Source organism: Aythya marila (genome assembly GCF_965140915.1).
Source record: "Aythya marila genome assembly, chromosome: 2".
NCBI lineage: Eukaryota > Metazoa > Chordata > Aves > Anseriformes > Anatidae > Aythya > Aythya marila.
Window position 1 is genome coordinate 22049230 of NC_139043.1, and position 21888 is coordinate 22071117.

Consider the following 21888-nt stretch of genomic DNA (forward strand, 5'->3'; position numbering starts at 1 on the left):
AAGGTCAATACTACAAGACATATAAGGTCAAATTTGAAGAAGCTTTCAAAATCAGACTACCATTGCTACTGGGTATGATTTTTTTTTTTTTCTTTTAGATAAATCACTTGCCCTGGTTTAAAGTTAGACAAGAGGAAAGAACACACTTTATGTGAAAAACACATATAAGGCAAACATTTCTTCCTTTTTCATCATATCTTGATATACTGATTTGTAAAGACTTATATCACAACCTTTGTTATAACTATTGCAACTCATTAAAACCGTATTATGTAATATATTTTGCCTTTTGGTGTTGCATCCTTGCAAAAAGAAGCTGGTCTCTATTGCAGTTTCACATGATCGCTGTGAGATTCCATCAATTCCCAATGAAAAACTAATCTGGTTAAAAAATAGACATCCGTAACAATACTACACACAGTTTAAGAGGTCTACAAATGGTTTTATTCAAAAATAATTCTTTCCATGTATTTTTTACACATTCAGTTCAAAGTAAGTAAATGATTAAATGAAAAAGAAATAGTATCTTTTTAGAAATATTTGAAATTTGTTTTGCCTTCTGTTCTACTTGGAAGGTATTTCAAAGTGCCAGACCTTTTATCTAGCATTATTTAAATGATATACGGATAATTAACGGATTATCGATATTACAAGAACTGATTTATTAAAATCAACCTGTGGAATAGGGGGATTTAATTGAAGACTGTAATGTTCTTCAAAGCCCTGCTGATGCATAAAAATATTCCTGGATAATGTACTAGTATTATTAGCTTACCCTCTGGAAACAACTATTTTAATACATTGAGAAAATTTTGCAGGTAGGTTCATATCTAGTAAATCATTCCTGAACTGGCTTTCAGAAGGGAGAAAACAAATAATTCTGTTATTCTAATTAAAAAGAGAAGTCCTAATCAGGTTGTTCATAGCATGAATACCTTCCAGTTTCTCTGACAATAAGCATGACTGCTCTTCTGAAACAAATTTGAATTATGCCAAGCTCCCCTATAAAACAGGAATTTATAAGTTTATTCACTATTCTTACTTAAAAGTCAACCACCGCTTTGGATTTTCTAGGAGTATTTTATCAATTTTATCTTGGGAGATGCCTCTAATGAGCATTTTAGGAACTATGTTTTTAAGGATATGCGAATATCCATGACCTCCGTATTTCATCAATCTATTCTTCGTGTGCACATCATGAGCCATCAGAATTCTGTCTTCATGGCCTTCATTGATCAGCATCCGAACCCTGCAAAGGTAAAAAGTGTACCTGTCACTGGCAGCTCTCACTCTGCAACACCGCAGAACTGATCAGTAGTTAAACTTTTTACATTATTGTAGTCCTCCACTGCATCATAACTGAAAGTAGCTACTTTAAGGTACTCAGAAGACATGTTCCTGATATTTAATTAAACCTAAAACACTTACTTTATTGAATGATAATAATACTACTAATAAAAACATACCAGCAAATATTGCAACGTGGACAAGAAAAATTGTTTCCAGCTGGCATGACTTTGAATTTCCAGTCTCATGGGCCCATGGAGGAGGAATTCAAGGATTTCATTATTGCCAAGCACAGGACACAGTTTTTATATACATGAGTAAGTAATCATTTCCTACTAAAACTCCTTGCTAGCACGATCTACTCATGGGGTTAGCTCTTGCTGCTGTCACAACACTGGCCCCATAACAATTGTGGAGGACCAGACTCTGCCTGTGACAGGTCCTTTATGAAGCCTGGCTCAACAAGGCAAATACTTTCACATCTGTGCTTTATTCCCAATTAGAATAACCAGGTTGTCAGCATCATATTCCACGCAGGCAATTATCAACCAAACATGTTTCAAAGATGTTCATTAGAGAAGATAAATAAGACAGGCATTGTACGGTGCTAGCATGTGCCAGCAAATTAGAGGAGTTAATTCAGCAGTCCGACTAAGCAGACTTGGCAAATTGACAAGTCAGCTTGAAAAAATAACGAAACAAAACTCATCCTTCTGGTCATTCCCTTGCAGCAAGCCTCCTACAAGGCGTCCTTCTGTTCTGCATTGCACTCAGGTAACCTTAATCGCTGGCTAAGCTCAGTTTTTAGAATCTATTTGGTAGGTGGCTGAACTTCTCTGTTGCATGACTCCGCTGAGTTTCAGTTTTCCACTTGCACTGGCGGTGCTGAGGTGGCACAGACAGATAGAGCAGGCCTGGAAGTGCTCATTCCTCACTAAGCCACCCAATTCCACCAGATGCCAGCACTGTGAAATTCTAATTTTCACCTTCTTGCCTGTGCTTTGATCAGCAAGAAAGCAAACACTGGTTTTATAAGTAACCACACTGCATCTGAAAGCCTTTACTGTCAGTTTTTATTACAACTACTTACGAGGAGATACATCAAATCAATATGGAGAGTAGAAAGAAGGCAAGTGAGATAGAGCTTTGTAAAAAATCAGTGTCTTTCATAAAAACAATATAAACAGTGCTGTATAGCACACAGCACCATGTATGCTGTAGGGTTATAACACCGCTACTATCTTCTCCAGCTTGAAATACGAAGAGGCCACAAGCTAACCTGAGAATAAAAGCAATGACACTTCAGTGACTAAGTTCTTGGCTGATCAAACATCATCTTAGAATGATCTCCTTCCACATTTGGACTCAATTTTGTGGGGTGGGGAGGTATATGGTCCTTTAGATTCCTTATTTATTGCTTCTTCTTGCTCGTTCCTGTAAGTTTAGTTCATACTTCCTGCTGACTCAAAAGAAAACTCTTCTCTAAAAAATTCAGTTTTCTACTTGCACTGGCAGCAGATTACAGCATAAATGCCTCAGTACACACACAGTTAAGATGTGTTTGAGTAGGTATGGTACGGCTACAGAAGTTTACTTATCTTTTGGACAGGCTAGACCTGAGCAATGTTCTCCATTTAGTTTGGTCAAAATGTGTTTCAGTGACACATTTAAAGATCAGGTTGGTTTCCATCTCTGGGGCGCTGCTAGACCAGAAAAAAAAAAATCACAAAGAAAACCAACAATCCAAGGAGACTGCCACTGCCAACATATGCCCAGTGTGGATGCATCAAAAACTCAACAAAATCCATGTAATGGCATTTCTAACTGGAGGGCAGAGAGCCACACCACACAAAGAGAGGACAAGCTCTTACTATTTTCTTCCTATAAGCAGCCTGCTGCACTAAACGCTCAGCTGCCAGAGAATTTTAAGGAGAAATCTCGGTGGCTAAGCAAGTACCACAGACAGAATAAAAGCTGTGCCATGGCTGAACAAACACTTGCTAACCAGGGCATGCCCCATTCTTCTACACATTTTCCTCACAGTGCTTCTGTACACGCTGACCTGCTGTGGCACAGGAGAGCGGAGCAACTTTAGTGATTCTGAAGGTGAAAACTGCAGATTCATCACAGCAGTTTAAAATACTGTGTGCAAGACTGAGAGACCTGTTAGCAAGAGAAACTATTTCTAGTGTGAAAAGCAGCAGCAAACGCCTGGCAGTAAGTAGAGCAGTAGCCACAATACCTTCTTAGGAGAGCAGCCTGAAAGCAGAGAAGAAAAGTTTTGCAGCTAATTTGACAGTGAGGGGCAAAGCAGTGTCTGAAGTGTGAGTGAAAGCTAGAAAGCTCCTTCATTAGTGATCAGGGACCTTAAAATCTTTCTCCTGAAAAAAAAAGGAAAGAATTATTTCTGACTCTGGAAGCAAAACGAGACATAGGGCAGGATGGCATTCCCACCCCTCAGATAGCTGCTGCCTGACTACACCTGAATACTGAGGACGAACAGTGAAGGAGCCTCACTCCTCTGGACAGACTGGAAGGAGGGAGAAGCCCACTCCCAGCTGACCATACCTGTCTCAGGCAGTTTCTGCAAGGAATGCATCTGCTTGCAATACTTTGTGTTAGCACAGCACACAGATTTGTTATGCAGCTGAGCTGAGAGAGAAACGGGGAAGAGAGATCTGGCCAGCAGGGCCAATACTGTCACAGTGTGGCTGTGAAGAGCACGGGAGTTGTGAGCCTTCACCAGTGGGAAAGGACAAAAGGAGAGGGGTGGGATAAATGCTAAAATGTATGGAGGAACAGTTGTATGGAAGTGCTGAAAGGTATGGAAGAAATGTATGGAAGGCTGTATTTCAGGATGGAAGCACAGGACCAAATCCACCCAATGAAACTAATCACTTTTGCTCCTGTAAGACACTTGTGAGAAGATGTAATAGGCTCAGAAGACACGTAGTAGCAACACTAGGTTTCCAACAAAAGCCAAATCCTAACATAAATCCTCTATCTCCAGCCTTTCCTTTTATAACACTTTAATTTTTTATAATACATTAATATATAAACGCAGTAAATGATAAAATTCAACCAAATCAGCATGGAATTAGGACAGAGAATGAAGTTCGAGTAGCTTTTGATCTTTCCCTCAAGTCACACTCTATGACTTTCTGATTCCACATTTTCCTTTGCAGATAGAAGAAATTATACATGCTGCCCTAAAGAAGTGACAGCAGCAGAAAAAAAATTGCCATTATTTTAGTATGAAAAAAGACACTTTTGAACTGCTAGCAGAATCACTCCGTGATGCCCTTTAAGACAAGTACCAATAATATTCATTTGTCAATGGCAATGCTATTGCTCAAACCCCACTGAAGCAGATACCTTGCAATTCTTTCGTTGTCACTCGGCATGTCGATGTCCGGATGGAACTGGTAATGAAGAAACTCCGTACCAAATAGGTCATACTCTAAATAGCACCCAAGTTTAGCAAATTCCAGAAGTTTCTCTGTATCAAAGATAGTCCTGCAGAGCATATATAACACAAAGTCAGCATTGTAATGGGAAGAAAAAAATCTCACGGTGTGAAGGTGACGTATTCTGCGAGCTCCTGTTTGCAGGGAACAAAACCAGTTGAGGATTTTGAGAAACAGAATTCCCATTTGGCACATGCAGCCGAACCTGGTAGACAACAGTGTCCTTCTTACATCCATCTGGGACTTCATGCATTAAACAAATATGAAACAAAAGCAACTCTTCCCCCATGATATATTAATAATAATAATAAACAAAAACATTTACAATCATCTTTAAATGGAAACAGAAAAGTTACTTACTTTTGGTATCACTAAACCTCTCAATAGACAACCTAACAAGGAAGGACATTTAAGGAGGAGGTTAATTCAGAGTGACATTTAAAAAAAAAAAAAAGAAAAAAGGACAATAGATTACTGACATAAAACAGATTTATGTTCTTAACAGCTACCGGAGACAGCTACATCCAGGACTTGTTTCATCCATCAAACACCGTTAATACACAACTTTGTCTTTAGTTTCTATAAGGTACAGTGATGTTTCCAGATTGTCACCAGAACTGCAATGTATCTTAGTCTGTGCTCGGATCTGCCCGGAACACCTCAAGGAAATGCTCTTACCAAAATATATAATGGGACTGTGAGAACCCGAGGCATGGGCTCTGCATCAGATGTGGAAAGCAAAGGAACAAAGCTGCTAAAACCCATCCCTCACTTGGAAAAGAATGACAACGGAAATAACAGCTCTCTGGAATATTTTTTTCTATGACACATTTTTACCAAGAGCATAAACTATCCAAATGAAAAACAACAACAAACCCAATCACAGAACCCTCAAATGACACCTGGTAAATTTATCTTTTAAATTTATCACAACAGTTTTTTTTTCATCTAGGGAAAAAGCAGGTTCCCACCAAGGCAGCGCAGGTAACCAAAAGTAGCCAGGAATACTCATTCCTATGCAGGTGGTCCTACATGTTTTTAAAAACAAAAGAACAAAAACCCCACGAACAGTGTATCTCAAAACCACAGCCAGAAAAATTTCTTTTGAGAACTGTTTTTGGTGTTTTTTGGAAGCTCTGTCCCAACAAGGGGCAGGAGAGCTTAATCCCATCAGCCACGGGTTCCTCTTGTAAGCCCTGCTGATGTAGCAAGAGCAGCAGCTGGCAGCTCGGTGCTGGAATGAGGTGTTTGGGCAAGTCACCACAGGGACACCCACCAAACCCTCTTCAGACCAGCATTCCTAGCAGTTGCAGTGATTTTTCTAACAAAAGCTGCTGAATTCAACATATGTTGATCTCTAAGATGCCTCTGTAACCTTTTTCCCTATTAAATGATGAGGTTTGGTAGCCAAGGTTTAGCAGCTGCTCCTCCCTAGCCTGCCTGGGCACTGTGCTTTCACGATGGACACTTGCAACCTTTTGCTCTGAGATGTTACACTGCAAAACGAGGCAGCCAGCATTTTAGCTTTTGCATCCGACTGTAAATCCACCTGAAAACTGCCCTTCTGTCTGTGTCGAAAGCAGGCATGAAATATGGAGCTATGCACAAATTGGTCTCACATTTAAGGGCCTGGGATGCTCCCACGTGGATTCTTCTCACTGAAAGAGACTTAAAATGTTAAACGCACATTGCAAAGCCAAACTTCACAGCAGTTCAGAGCCTATGTTACAGCAAGTGCCAACCTGAATGTGTAAAAATAATGATAGAAGCAGAATAAGGAAAAGCCATGCATACCAGCGGCTGTTAGTGAAACTGCACCTCTGCCTTGACTGTTTTCCCACTTATGCTGTTTATTTTTTCCATCAATAAATCACTGAATTCAATGATTTACAACAGTGCATAAAAGCAAGAAAAAATCAGAACTGATGTTTATGTTGTAGCAAAAATGGCTACATAAGTACTGACACTGCAGTTTGCTCAGCCGTCTTTCACAGAAAGATTTAAGCCCTCCGTTTGTCTTAATAATTGAGAAAAAATACAGCTAGACATACAATGGCATGCAGGTAAATAAGGAAAGCCCATATCATTCCTATACAATCAAATATAAATAAAATTTCATGGCACTGAATTTTATGCTCCTAAAATCGCCACACAACATTGAGCTCTGTATGAATACCAAAAAAAAACAACCTGACACTTGATTTGTAAGAGCCTATAATCATTAGAAATTTAGAGCACAGTGCTTTTGGCTGTGTTACACTCACATCGACGACAAACAATCCGATTGCTGGGAGTCATATGACCACAAACAGTCTCCATTATTCAGCAACTGTCCAAACCAATCAATGCTTGGACATTTTCCAAGTCATCATGAGCCACGCAAGGTCAGAAGAGAGAAAAGTACCCCAATTCCTTTACATGTCTGCTGTAGGGCTTCTGGTGTTTGCTCTCAAGGAAACTAAAAGTTAGCTCTGGGGTCTAAGATGAGAATTACCCAAAATCCAACTGTTTTCTTTTTACGTAGTATTTCTTCTGTCTGGCAGCAGAACTGAAAAGATCCAGAATTCAGCCAAATCAATGAGTATGTTAGCATCTGCAAGACTGTGGTCAGGCCCTTAAGAGTAGCCCTGTTTTCAAAAGTGCTGAAGCCCGACAACTTCCCACCCAGCCTGGCGGGAGCTTCTCAGTGTCCAGTGCTTGTTAAATGCAGCGATTTGCACAGGGATGTCAATTAATGGAATCCTCTTTTTTCTTTTTTTTTTTTTTTTTTCCTAGTATGGTTACAGTTATTCCTAATCTTGCATCCCAACCTTCAAAAGGAGTGTTTCAAATCCCTGGATCATTTTATCAGCGCGAACCTACGAGCCGATCCAGTTTGAAGTGCTGGAAGCTGATTAAGCTCCAAACAAGCAGTTTCCTTACCTGTCGAGGTGAGACATGACGGTTTTGGAAGCGTCAGCCCCAGCTTCCTGCAGAATGCGGATGATCTGGAAGGGCGCATCGCTGTTCCTGCCGGGGTGGATGATCACCGGGCACCCCAGCTGCGCCTGGGCGCGCGCGGTTGCCTGGAGCACCCTGCGTTCGCTCTGGGTCAGGGGCCAGGAGCAGCCGATTTCCCCCACCACGCCACACTTGATGTTAGTCCCATCCGCTCCGTCGAGGATCTCACCAACAATGATGTCTGTAAGCTAAAGAACGGGAAAATGAGATATCTGGTTAGTAATATTGTCTGTGTTACACAGCATCACGTTTGGCTGATGGACACTGCGCTGGTCCTAAGGTCCTTTTGAACCTACTTAATTAACAGTTGGGTGTGTGAAAACACTGCAGTTAAAATCTGGTTTCTGCCAACTAACGTCAACCTAGCCATTAACTAAGACCAAAATAAACACAGAGGCAAATCAATTTAACAGTATGCACTCACACAGCTGCCTGGGTTTGCAAGGAAAGATTGTCTACATATAATCCGGATACTGCTTTAAACTGAGACTAATTTTTCTTAAAAGTCCAGGATAAAATCTTGTGCTTCACAAGCCTATATTGGATCCAGAAACAATTCAAGGTAGTTTCTTGCTAAACAAGGGCTCAGAGATTAAGGAATCCTTGTCACTGAAATGGGGAAGGAACAAAGTCCTGCAAAGATTCTGGGCCATAGATCCTGAAAAGACAAGTTTAAGGCAAATCCTGCTCTTGCGAATGCCAATGTAAAACTACTGTAACTCTGCTGACTTTGGAACTACAAGAACAAAGCTCAGCTGACAAACTTACAGGGTCAAAATTACCTTGCTTTTAAAATATTCATAGGCAAAAAAGACATCAAAATCTCCAAATAAAATCAGCTTGTTATAAAATCTTTCACTTTTCTTTTTCAGAATAGGCTTGTGTCTTCAAGAACACACTCAGAAATGAAAGCACAAAATGGCACTGATGGCGATGTTCTAACTATTTGTCCCTGAATGTTAAAGAAATCATGATTTAAAGGAAGAATAAAGTGAACAAAGGAAGAAGGTTTTCAAGCAAACACAGGAAATCAAAAAAGCTCACACCAGTTTTCAAATACATTTCTAACTTACCTTTACTCTGCATCTCATCTCCTCAACAGGTTGATACAAGACATTTTACGGCAGGTCTCTGCCCATCACTTTATCCCATGATCACACACCTCCTGCCTCGTGTATAACCAATCTACCACCCACTTCCAGGGACAACCAGACACAGAGTTCGCTTCTCTCCTGAGAACAACCTGAAGAACATTGCTCCTGCAGCAACACCCTTGTGTCACCAAACTGCTCTGCAACCTCACTTGTGTTAAAAAACACAGATCACTAATGCCGAAATACTTCTCTCGTTCAGTTGAAGTGAGCAACAAAATATTCAAATTATCTTTGCTTAATCAGGAAAAGTATCATTATGACAAATTCACTGGCAAATGAAGAACCACCAGTTATCATGGTGCAGTCCCTGCACAACCCTCATTAAGCAACTGATCGTTGTTTGGCCTGCATTAAGTACTGATTAACTGTTGACTACAGGACACCTGTGGGTCTTCAGCAGCCCATCAGATCCAGGAGGGAAACTTTTGCCCAATGAAATCTTTTGTATCAAATTCCAAGTGATGCAAAAATATTTAGGAAAAGTTGGACCATACAGCTTGAGCCAATTTGGTCCTCGGAGTTGACAGAGCTATGTCACATTGCATCTGCTGAAGCCTTCAGCATTTATTATTAAAATGAACTTGACTCATTTGTAAACTGTGATAGAATTAAAAAAATAATAATTCAGCTCCATACATTCTCATTCACAGCCTCCTGCCTTGGAGGGTTCCGCTTCCTTCTTCTCCCCATCATCACATTTTCTTAATAAAAGACGAATGAATATTTATTATTACAGAAGTATCTGGGGACTTCTGTCATTATTAACACATTGTCGTGGGCACTGCACAAACAACTGGATGCCCTGAAAAAAATAGGGAAATGGCGGAAAGAGAGGTAACAGGCAGCTTGAGTAGAGCGATGATTTACAACCGTCCTATAAATACTGCAGTTATTTATGCTTCTTAAAAGAATTCTGGGTGATCTAATTGGGAAGTAATTAGCCAGGAAAATATACAAATGAGGAATAAGGAATAATGTTTCTTCCTTAAAAAATTGTAAAATGCACAGGGTAGATGGTGTTGTACCGAAATCCCACATATGAAATATTTTATTTTCCTTTACTGTTGCAATCTAACTAATCCCTGAGAGAAAAGGGAGTTCAAGAACTGGAAATGCTGACAGATACTCCCAGTACACACAAGTGGGGCTGGTCCAGCTACAACACACCAGCAGTAACACTGCTCTTAAATTCTGCAAATTAGGAGCTTTTAGATTTCGCCTATCTTACTTGAACTTCTCTCCAGTTTTGACTCATCCAGGGATAATCCATAGGAGAGAGGCTCCTAGGAGATAGTTAAGACTTACCTGCTCCACTGTCATAGCCTGTGTTTGAGAAGAGTGAGTGGAACCCACATAAAACCCAGCCCCAGCAATAATATGGACTCCAGTTTCTTCAGCGAGTTTCTTCAAAGTATTCATATTCCGACCGATTCCTGTGGTCGTGTTCTCCACGATAGTCCCACCACCTGCTGCTTTAAAATTCAGCAGCTCCTCCTTCACAGCATCCCTTTCCTGACACAAAAGAAGGTTTTCTTTGTGGCTGTAGGGGTTCTGCTTAATCCAAAACAAGTTCTTCATCTCAATGGGCCCATCAGACAAAGGCTCTTGGCCTGGGGAAGGTGGACAAAAACAGCTGCTGTAGTTCATTGACAGGTGCTCATGAGTCAACGTGTAGCCAAGCTGCACCGGCTCCACGAGGCCCAGGACAGTCTGTGCCTTTCCTCTCAGGGAAGGCATCTTCAACAACTTCAAGAGGAAAAAAAAAAAAACACAACAGATTCTGCAGAAGTCTAGGAAGGAAGAAGAAAGGACATTTCAGAAAAAGCCAACATTTCTTGGAGAATGTCTGAATTCTCCACTCTCACATGCACATACCTACATGCTGTGTGTTTGTTAGAATGTTTTCAAGTGCTAAATCCAAGTACAGTAGGCATTACGAAAACCAAAGCATTTATTTTACCCAATTACACTTTCATCAGTACTCTAGTAACGTAAAAATACCACATTCAGTAAAAGGAAATTGTCATCATTTATTGTGTCGTAGTCAATACCCCATTAAGATAAATGTTTCCTATTTAATAATCACCACTGTATGTTTATTTAGGATTCTTCGCTCTTCAGCAGCTGTCAATTTTTGTCAGCTTGAGCCACCAGATGAACACACTTGGCACCAAGAGTGAATGTTCCTTACTGGTACGTTCATTTGATCAGTGTCCTCCACGACTTGCTATCCCCTTCCCATGCCGAGGAACCCGCCTGGCTCTGGGCACCTCCCCTGCCCCTCCACTCGAGGAGCGCAGGGATGGGGTGACATCTTCTCAGGCATTTAGCAGGGGCTCGAGTCCTCCTGCCAGTTTTGCTGGCAAAGCCTGGCCTAGCCCCAGGGCAACTCCTCCAAAGCTGACAGCAGTCCCTGAAAACACAACCTGGCCCCCATCCAGCTGGGCAGAAATTCCCATCTGGTTCCAAAGTGCTTTTTTCTGTCAGCTTCGTTGGCCAAATGTTTTACCAGTTTAGAACAGACCTTAGCCTAACGTCTCATTTCCATGGCTCAGCCCCTAAGACGATTTTTCCCTCGTCTTTAATATAAATGAAACCAGGTTATTCTTCAAAACTTCAAATGAGTGGTGACGAAGACATACCTTGGGGCTGCTGTCTACAATTGGTTCATGTCATAGGCATCTGCTCTGTGAAAGTTTAGCCCGGATCTCTACAGGTTAGAATTAGCTGCAGCTGTCTCCATTGGGATTTGGGGGGATTTTTTTTTTCTTTTGAGAGTGGGGATGATCTTTATAGTTTATGTGCCGTATTAACATTAAACATAGCTGACTACTCAGCTCATGTTAGATCTTCCTGATGCTGGTTGCGAAGGCTTGAGGATATGTAGTTATAATCCCTAGTCAACCAAAATCATCAGTTATGAAACAAAATACATGTTTAATCATGTCCAGGGGACAGGACTAACTAGAGCATGCATTATTGATTAAAGAGAGAGGTCTTTCCCATTTCTGTCTCCCTTTTAGTGAATAATATCATAAACATGGGTTTGTTACTGGTAAAGCCCTCAGAGGACGTCTTCCTTTTAACTGTTAATGTTAATCTACCAGGATGACAGAAAAACTGAAATCTGAAGGGCACTGAACTCTACATATCAAAGGGCACAAGGATGTCTGGATCTCTTTGGGGATACTTTCTTTTCACGAGTAAGACTCACTGCCAGAGTACCGCTGTAATAGTGACCCAGCTCCTGCAAAAGGCAGATACCCCCTGTCTAGTGATGTTTGAGTGCTGGCAGTTAATTTAACATGAAAAGTCAGCCATCCATAAGAAAAAGAAAGGACTGATTGACTGTGTGTGCTTGTCTTGTGTATAAGCAGACGTGTATAATAATCCCACGTAGGAAGAACTGTTCTTTTATGAATCGCATTTGTAGACTAGCGTCTTGACTTGTTTGAGAAGGCAGAAGTATAATAACTCTCACGGAACAGACTGCTGGCTGATTAATATCATGTTGTGTTGTGGCTTTTGCCAAATAAATTAAGAAGTCCATGATTTCAGAAAATATTATTCGTGAGAAAATAATGAAAAGCAAAATACCTGTCTTAGTCAGAAACTGCTGCTAACTGCAATTCAGTTCAGTTGTCCAACTGAGCCATTAATTGCACTCCTGAATAAAGCTAGTGTTGTGTAGAGCAACGCCCCAGTCTGGAAAAAGCTCAACGAGCCAGGTCATTGTCATACACACAGCAAAGTGACCGCAATAATATATTCTTTAATTTTTATTTTTCTTCCATCAAGTATCTGCTCTGGTATTCAGTTAAGTCTCTATAGCATAAAAAGTGATATCCACTCTCTACTGGAGAAGCATATTTTTCTCCACATTTATTGACAATTTTCAAATCCATTTATTAAGTTAGGAAAACAGACCTATATAAATAAGTTTGTATATATTCAAGTATTGAAGCTCTTTTAATAAAACTAGACACAAAGTGATTATAATTATGGCCCGTTTCCTTAAAAAGTTTCCACTTTATTTTTTTTGGTTATTTGACAGTGCAGTGGCTTAAAACAGCCATTCTAATTGATTCAGATTTTTTGCTCACTTTCAGATTCCTCCTTTGAATGTAAAAAGGACAATAATTAAAAGTTTATTTTCAACATTTGTTCGACTAATTCCTTTCTGACATAGCTAAATTAGACTACCATCAATTAATCTGGCCCATACACTGTGAAAACCTATGGTGGTATGAGATCTTCTTATAGCCTGAGGCTGCTGTCCTCTGATTTATAACAGCAGGAAACATCTAAAATTACCTGTTCCAGTGCCAGGTTCCTCTTCCAGCAGACATGAATCTGTTGATTTTTAGGCTCTGTACTTCAGATTATAGCATACGTACAGAGCTAACAAAACCAGTACCTACTATTGAACCTTTTGATTGAGCACAAGTGCTTTTATGACTGTAAGAAGCATCACAGAAATGGAAACTGACATAAACAGCATTTAAAGCAGGCCTAATTTTATCTTCCTGAAAAATATGATTAACGTTAATGTCAGTGCCTGCTTACTAACAGTTTTAGAAAACCAACACTTTTAATAAAAAAAAGAAAGAAAAATAGACAGCCAACAATTCGTGACTAGAATTATTTTTAAAAATACAGTCCTGATATCTTCTCTACCATCATTTACATAGACAGCATGCCATGAATATGCTATAATGATACATTATTCTTGATAAGATTCACCTGATGGAACCATAATTTAATTAGTGTCTTTAAAATAGATTTATGTGCAAACAGCTTTCAAATTGAATAATGACTGCTGCTTAATTTAAACACGTATACGTTAATGTTCGTGCGGTTTTCTAATGACTTGTATGCCACGTTCTACACAGAATTTTCTTTTTTGAGCAAGTTTCTTCTTTTGTACACTGGGGATTGAATTCATACCCTCTCACTTAGCCATCTAAAATGGTACACGTCCTTACAAAATAACTGTCTAGACTATTTTCATACCGGAGATGGGAAGACATATCTACAGGCAATTCATCCAGCCTATTTTGAATGCTTGTGACAGGACAGGACAAGATACTTTCTCTAACATCTGCCTCCTTCCATGGACTAAGGAAGGAGCCAAGAAACAATCTTGGACAAGCCAGTAGATCTTAAATGGCCCCGTGTGAGACATGTGAATTAAACTTCCTGAATCCTCACCCAGTTCAAGGGAAGGGGCAGGGAGAGAATGCGAGAGGAAAAAGGGGAAAGGAATTCATATTTCTATGACAAAAAATAAACAGGTAGGCTTTTATCTGGCAATAAGATGTATTTTGGTTTTGGAAATCACTAATTTATACTGTGTTAGTGCTGAGGCACTCCCACTCAGATCAAGGTTTCCCTGTTTAGGTGCTGCATAAAGAGAAATAAATAGTATTTCCTGAAAATATACTCAGATAACAAGAAAATAATCTTGAATAAACAATCTTTTTTTTTTTTTTTTTTTTTTTTTTGTCCACAACAGCTTGGAAATAATGACCTAACATTTCCTTAATAAACTCTGGACTAATCTTTAAAACTCATTGCACGGTGAAATACAACTCTCACCATCACCCTCCTGTTAAATACCGGCGAAGTACATATTTTTCCTAGAGGTATTATTAAGAGGAAAGAAACTTGCTACTAAAAAGGTCACGGTACTGCGTTCCTTACTCTGGTAAAAACTCCACTAAATTCAATGGGTGTTTTGCCTGAATATTGATGGCAAGACGCGTGTTTCTGCTTTTCCCATCTGAAACTCACACTTCAGTCATTGTGTCATTTTAATGGTCTTGTAATGGGACGTCTCTCTAGGTTTGGATTAGTTGCTTCCTACAGTAATTTCATATTGCTAGAACATTATAATCTCATAAACGCGGCTTCCACACGCTAACGCTGCATTTGTTTTGATTCGGTAAGCACATCTGAATGGTATTAGCACAGATTCTCTCGACTTGTATGAGAATAATTGTATTGTTACGTTACAATGCCAGATTACAGGGACACTAAGTGGAGATTGTTGTGACAAAAACTACAAAAAAGCAAAATGAATGGGTATTTATTGTGTTCAGAAACAAATTACACACAGCTGACATTTAGAAACACGGGTTGCCCTGGCTGCATGAAGAATATTATAAGAGAGTTTTTCCCTGTATAGCCATGCAGCTTGAGGAAAGGTGACACAGCAGAGGTTCAAAGTGTATTCACAGCTGGAGGAAATGCTTCGAACATTCAGTTCTACTGTGAGTGACCTCAGCAAAGCACGGAGAAGCCCCGTATCAGTACAGGATACATCTATGGCCCATTAGCTAGTCTATCCTGCGTTATCTCAGCATCCCCCGTATTTGAACATTTTGCAATGAGGGAAAATGTTAGCAAGACAATGCAAGAGGAGAGGCAGAGGGTATGAGAACACATGCAGGCTGTTTAAGGATGAAGTTAAAAACAGAATTTCCCTCTCCCTTCTCACGTGCTTCTGCCAGCTCTGCAGAGCTTTGTGGGGTGAAAGGAACTCAGTTCTGCAGGCACACTTCTCCCCTATACCCATCAGACAATCAAGTTTTCTAACTTCTCTGGCAGACAGGCTCCACATCAACTTTACCTTCAGAAATGTATATAGAAGCTTTAATTACAGGACAAGCATGCCTGAAAACCAGCCTTCTCATCCACTGCTTGCAATAAGCACATTTTTGCTCATGCACAGTGTCAGCAAGTGCAGCTACAGTGCTGGGAGTGGAGCTGTCTGTGAGCTGTGGGGTTGTGGTGGCCAGCAGTGACGCTGCCTCTGCTTCAACAGGACCTCTGCAGGCTCACCCTCAGCTTGCCCAGACACTCCTCTGGTGCCAAAGGTGTCCAACAGCCTCCTAAACAGGCATTCTCACTACACAGTTGTCTCTGAGTTATGTGAGATGCCAGAGAATGTCTCCTTTGGGTTATTTTGCCCCAAAAACAGAATTTGGAAATGAGGTAAAAGGACAATGAAAACTCTTGTCTCTTCTGCAGAAATGACAGAGGGGCTTCTCCGAAGATTGAGTGGATTATTTCCATTAAAGTCCTAAATATCCTTCCCCAGCTCAATGATCAGAAGTGACATCGAACTTTTTCCTCTCCCAAACTGGACCTACGAGACTAACATGATTTGCTGAACTTCGTGCTAACTCAGCACATAGAGCCAAGGCAAATAACCTTACCTAATCACAGGCAGTGTTTTCTTTCTTCACCAGCTTCACACTCTGTAAATTAAACAAAAAACAAGTATGATAAGTATCATGGCAGTTTTTCACAGTATAAACAAGCATTGTGAAAGTTTTTCATAGGTGTTTGTTTAGCGCAAAAGTATAGTAAAGGGAAAAGGATGTACAGTGCTGGCCTTCCTCCTAGTTATCAGGGTGGCATCCTAGTATTTCCTTGCACATAGCACTAAGGCAAGGCTTTGTGTCCTAAGGACCTGTGCCACATAGGGGATTTTCCACGCATTGACTAAAGCCCTCAGAGAGGAGGGGAACACTTACAGCACCTCTCTCCTACAAACACTCTCATCTAACCCTGTAAGAGAGTATGTTGTAGATCTTCCCTTACACGGTACCTGCACGGTACTCATCTTTGCGTGGCTGTATTTTCAAGGAAAAAGTAAGAACCTCACCATTTCAGATATCTGTCATCTCTCGACTGCTTAGAAATTGGCCAACAGATCACAAACCTAGAGATTTCTTGGGGGAATATACAAAAAGTGAGAAGCAAAGCTTTTAAATGCTCATCTGAACGGGTAAGCGAAAACTCTCTGTGGCTCTCATAGCAGACCTCTGGGACCAAAGGAAGCTCCCGTGACCTGCACAGGGCCATGTGTGCACTACTGTCTTAGTATTTAATACTCTGAGTGCTTTTTCCTCAAATTGGTTAAAGTTCAGCTGCTGTTAATGCAGCAGAGTCAGACTTTTGTTTTACCTTATTTCTGTGCAGATAAGGGTCGCAAAATTAAGGCTCCTCCGAGCAAAGTCACATTGAAGTTTGTTCTCCTCAGAGATACGAGACCAACATCCCCATAAATGTTTTTTCATCAGCAGCTCCTTTACAAGAACTTCAGGGGATTTTACATTTTGGGCAGCTTCCAAAGCAACTCCTGAGAAAAGGTCATAGAAGAACTCTCCCCTGGGGTGCAACATTACATTGATTACATTTTACATGCACACACAGTGTTTTTAGGCCAAAAATCAGGCCTGAGGAAACTTTATACTGTATAATAGTCCATGCAAGGATGGATGAGTCCTGCATGCTGCTACGTGCACGTGTGTTTCTTTACCCTAGATGAATCGTATGTACCCCTTGTGGGTGCTGGGCTACAAGCACACACTCTTTCTTGCAATGAAAATACCACACAGGACAGCAGCCTGTGCTTTTTAGGAATATGTCTTCATTCTTCATTCCCTCTAAATTTCAAATTTGAAACTTAAGCATATACCTAGCTAGCTTTACCATTATTCTCATTGACTTGATTGGTTTCACCAAAAGGCATAGCAAATCACTCCCTAGATCTTTACACGCAGAAATAAAGAGGAAAGGGATGGAGATCTGAGACACCAAAGACTCAGCAACATCCTTCTCACCACACAAATCTAGGCAATGGAAGGGTGATGTTCACTACTGCCTCTTGGTCAAGACTAGACCAAGAACTGGAGCCATTCCTAACTAGGACATTCAGATGAATGAAACCCAAGGCCAGCTCCATCCACTGTGGGCTGTGAAGAAACACAGAGAGGAAAATAGCATGGAGAAAGGTTTAGTGCCTCATTTGAAATGGCAGACTGCAGCAACTGGGACAAGCAGGGATTCCAGAACACTTTCTTTTACTGTGGTGGATGGGTCGAGGGTGACCGAGCACTGGCTCAGGTTGCCCAGAGAGGCTGTGGAGTCTCCTTGCCTGGAGATCCTCAAAACCCAGCTGGACACAGCCCTGGGCAACGTGTTCTGAGTGTCCCTGCTTGAGCAGAGGGATTGGAGCAGATGATCTCCAGAGGCCCCTTCCAACCCCTACCATTCTGTGGTTCTATGGGCTTACACGCATGGAACCAAATTCATTTTCCTGCTGCTGCAAACAACTGGGTCTCCAGACTTACCACCAATCTGAAGACCCACCAAAAAGAAAATCCCCTGAGAACAGTTCCCCTTGTGACCGCTCTGCTGCAGTTGTTAGGAGACAGAAGCCACACAGCTTTCCACAGCAGCCCTCACAAGAAAACGTGAGCAGACTGAAAGCTTGAAGCTGGCGGGTGTAACTCCACAGAACATCTTTCAACTCCGAGACTGTCTTTACAGAGCCTGCATGCTTTGTCAGTGGTCAAAGCCACTGACCTCTTGATTGTACAACTGCTGGTGCAAAGTTCTCTGCCCTGGCTGGGTACAATAGCGGAACAGCAGGCAAGGCCAACACACAGACCCTGACATGACTGTCAGATCCCCTGCGTGGCCTTTTGCTTTCTCACCAGGTACTGCTGAATCTTCAGTCTTAACAGGAACTGGACGCAGAAGCCAGCAACTGCTCTGGCTTTTTGTGTTACGGAGTGACTAAGTATTTTTGCCAGAAGATACAAACTCAGTATCTTTATCCTGGAAACTAATAATTAGCCAGGTTGTAAAAAATCTTTGCTTCCAGACTAAAGTGAATAACAAAGACCCAAGTCCTGCAATGAAGTTTACAGCCCTCAAGAGTTCTAGCAGTAAGGCTAGTGGAACATTTCCAGACCCATCTGAGAATGGCAGATGGTATGCAAACAGCAGTGGTGACGGAGTTAACTTGCTTTCATTCGGTTCTGGGTAGGTTTTTTAATTTGTGACCATAAAGCAACAAGATGTCAAAGCAGAATCCTACAAGAAAACCTCCTTGATTAGCTGAGATAAAGGTGAAATTTCTTTTTATAACCAGGGGGGTAGGATACTCCCTTTCCCTCCACAACACAGCTGATCATGCAATGACTTGGATATTCCCCAGAAAAACAGAAGACCTATGTTCAAAACTCTGCTCTAAACCAGAAACCAGGGACTTGAACCTTAGGTTCCACATCCTAGAAGGATTTCCAATCCTCCCACACAGGTGGCATGTCAGATGCAAGCAAAAGATTGCCTTTCTCTGCTCCAACTAAACCTTAAGAAACCTTGGTTTCAGCTTACTGAAAAATGAATGTTGCTCAGTGTTTTAATTTTTGAGATGGAAAAAATATTTGAGATCTACATAAAGCGAAATAAGAAATAAAATACACAGAATGATGAGAGAAACGACTCTTTAATAAACACTCTCCGTTGCCATATGGTTCACTATGTACTGGTGGTGATATGTGAGGAGCAAGCTGATGGCTTCCTAACCACAGGCAGTGACACTTGCTCCTGCTCCACCACGCATTAATTTAATAAGTTAACACTGGTCACCTATGCGAAATGTAATTAAGCATCTGAATGCCATTGTTGCCACCTTTGATTATGGCTACAGAAATGAATGTGATGATGGTGACACAAGGGTAAATATTACGTCTGTTAAATTCCAAAACACGAGAGGCATTCGTAATAACAAATGACACGCACATAGTCCTTCATATGACAATCCCACAGTACCTGACAAAATGATACAAAACCACCTATTACAAGCACCGCTTCGCCCATCACTGAAACACAGCCCCCAGCAGAAAGGAGGCAGCAACCTTTAAACACTACAGAACATATTATGGCAGACAACGCCGAACAACGCATCCACTATAAACCACGGGAGAGTTCTAGACAGGCAAAACGCAATTTTCCAAGAGAAAGTGATCTCTGGCTAAAAAAATTGTTTCATCCAAGAGCTATCACAAGCCACCAGCACAGAGAAAGCAACATCCTCCGCAACAAACGGGCCTAAAACCAAAGAGCTGTGCCTGCAAGTTTCCTGGAGATCAGGCGTATTGATAGTTTTGGGTCAGAAAGTGTTCATCCGAGTTCCCTGCCCATATGACCAACATGCTTCAGCTCAGGTCCAAGCTCACGCAGCCCAGGACGGGCTGTGCCCAAGGCACCGCTGGGTGCTTTTCCCTCGCTCCATGAGCCCTCATCCCTGCTGCAATGTGAGGAGAAAGCAGCCCTTGAGCCACAGCAGAGCTTCCTAAAGGGCAGGGTATCGCAGGGAGAAAAGATGTGGTGTCTGGGTCCCAAAGCTGGTCCTGGAGCTTTGCTTTTCAGCCTTGCTAAGCAACTGTGTAAGCACCTCGCAGGGGTCTGCGGGCGCTTCCAGATGGAGAAGCCGCCGAAGGCAGGCTTGGAAGGTCCAAAATTTGGACCGAGGCACTTGTTCCCTCACGGATCCACCCTGAGGGACAGATCTCCAGCTCACAACTTGGGGCGGACCAACCCGAAATACCAGCGCTAATAATAGCAGCGCAGCCCCACCGCGCTGCGGGGCCAGCCCCAGCGGGCTACTCCTGGCCAAAAACCTCCCAGCGCCTGCCCAGCAGGGAGGGGACAATCCCCGACCCCAAACAACCCCAAACAACCCCAAACCCCAGCCCTCTCCCGCTTCCCGCTTCTCTCCGCCTCACGCAGGCGCCCTCCTCTTCCTCCTCCCCTTCTTCCTCCTCCTCCTCTTCCTCCTCAGCGCCCCGACCCGGCCGCCCCTCACCCCCGGAGCCGCCCTCGCCCCATAGCTCCGGCCGAGGGTCCCGTTAGGGGCAGCCACCGGGGGCCGCCGCCATGCCGCGGGGCCCGGTCGCGCTCGCTCACCCCGCAGCCGGCACCGCCACGGCCGCGGCCCGGCCCCGCTCGGGGCGGGACTAACCCGGAGCCGGGCTTGGAGGAGGCGGCTGGGAGGGCGGCGGAGACTTTGGAGCCATGGCAGTCCCCGGGCTCCCTCTTCTCCGTCCCCGGTTGCCCCCGTGCCCCACCGGCCGCAGCTGGTGCTCCCCAGCGGGCCGTGGAGCCGTGCGGTGGCTCCAAGTGGCAGACGCTGCCCGTCCCCGTTTGCACAGCGGGGAGGGTGCTTGGATCCCCCGAGCCCTTTTTTTTGGGGGTGGGGAGGGGGTGTGGGGCTGTGCTGTTATGTTTTATGATTTGCCCTTGCCGTGCAAAGAACGGGGAGGTTGAAGAGGTGCTTCTGAGGGCTCACAAGCAGGAGGGTGAGGGCAGCGATGCTGGGTAAAAACAGATGCAAAGTATGAAGTGAAAACAAGCCTGACACCGAAGTTTGTACACTTCCCACCTGGATCTCAGAAGTGTTTTATTTCCCTAAGGCTCACAGCATCTCCTGCTATGGCACTAGTCCTTTTTCCAGCAGGGTAAGCAGACATTGGCAAAATGACTGCCAAAGGCACAAAGGACAGCAAACTCCAGCCCTCGCACACAGAGTTGCAGCAAAGCTGCCTTGTGCACTGTGCCGACATGTCGCCTGAACCCGGGAGGGGTACCTCACCCTTTCCTGAGAGGATTATTGCAGTTCTTGCTGCTCTCCCTTCTTCTTTGACCCCTTCCCAGTCCCATTCTTAGCACCTTGCTATGCAGAGCCTCAGCCTGTGCTCAGAGGTACAGTACAGTGCCTGTGAACAGATTCTCATGTGCCTGCCTTCAATAAAGGTGTTCATTGCCTGGCGATGTTGGATCCTAGCTCTTACGCGGATCCCAGACAATCCTGTGACGTTTTCAGTATCATGCAGAAAGTGAGTGGGCAAAGCTGGGAATGAAAGCCAAGGTGTTCTGATGCGCAGGCCTCTTATCATCTATCTTACTGTGAAGGACAAAAGTGGAGGTAGTGGATGAAAAATGAGAAGGATTCGGGAGTAAACAATGTAGGTGGGAGGTGAGAGAAAGTTGTACTTTTATAAAAGTGATGGAAGGAAGGAAGGAAGGAAGGAAGGAAGGAAGGAAGAGAGAGAGGGAGGGAGGGAGGGAGACAGAAAGATGCTCACCACGAGGGGCAGAGTCCACCATGACTGGTGGTA

At 42.6% G+C, this 21888-nt stretch overlaps 1 protein-coding gene across 5 annotated transcripts; it reads right to left on the reverse strand.

The window, feature by feature from the left end:
- Positions 1–114: 114 nt before the first annotated feature.
- Positions 115–20756, reverse strand: PTER (phosphotriesterase related). 5 transcript variants are annotated; one of them, XM_082753738.1, is made up of 6 exons: positions 20577–20691; positions 16129–16170; positions 10214–10518; positions 7677–7942; positions 4663–4803; positions 115–1249 (listed from the first exon to the last, which is right to left on the reverse strand). In XM_082753738.1, the coding sequence occupies exons 3-6, from the start codon at positions 10484–10486 to the stop codon at positions 1039–1041; spliced, it is 891 nt and encodes a 296-aa protein (XP_082609864.1). In that variant the 5' UTR covers positions 10487–10518; positions 16129–16170; positions 20577–20691; the 3' UTR covers positions 115–1038. The 5 variants fall into 5 exon arrangements, with proteins under 5 accessions (XP_082609864.1, XP_082609861.1, XP_082609860.1 ...); XM_082753735.1 differs by having other exon boundaries at positions 116–1249; positions 10214–10698; positions 20678–20756; XM_082753734.1 differs by having other exon boundaries at positions 116–1249; positions 10214–10698.
- Between the last annotated feature and the right edge of the window lie 1132 nt (positions 20757–21888).

Excerpts from the sequence above, each read along its gene's own strand:
- PTER (XM_082753735.1), bottom strand. The coding sequence starts at position 10,645 with ATGCCTTCCCTGAGAGGAAAGGCACAGACTGTCCTGGGCCTCGTGGAG. Across the intron at positions 7,943-10,213 it reads AGGCTATGACAGTGGAGCAG|CTTACAGACATCATTGTTGG; the intron begins GTAAGTCTTAAC and ends CCCGTTCTTTAG. Across the intron at positions 4,804-7,676 it reads GTCATGTCTCACCTCGACAG|GACTATCTTTGATACAGAGA; the intron begins GTAAGGAAACTG and ends TATGCTCTGCAG.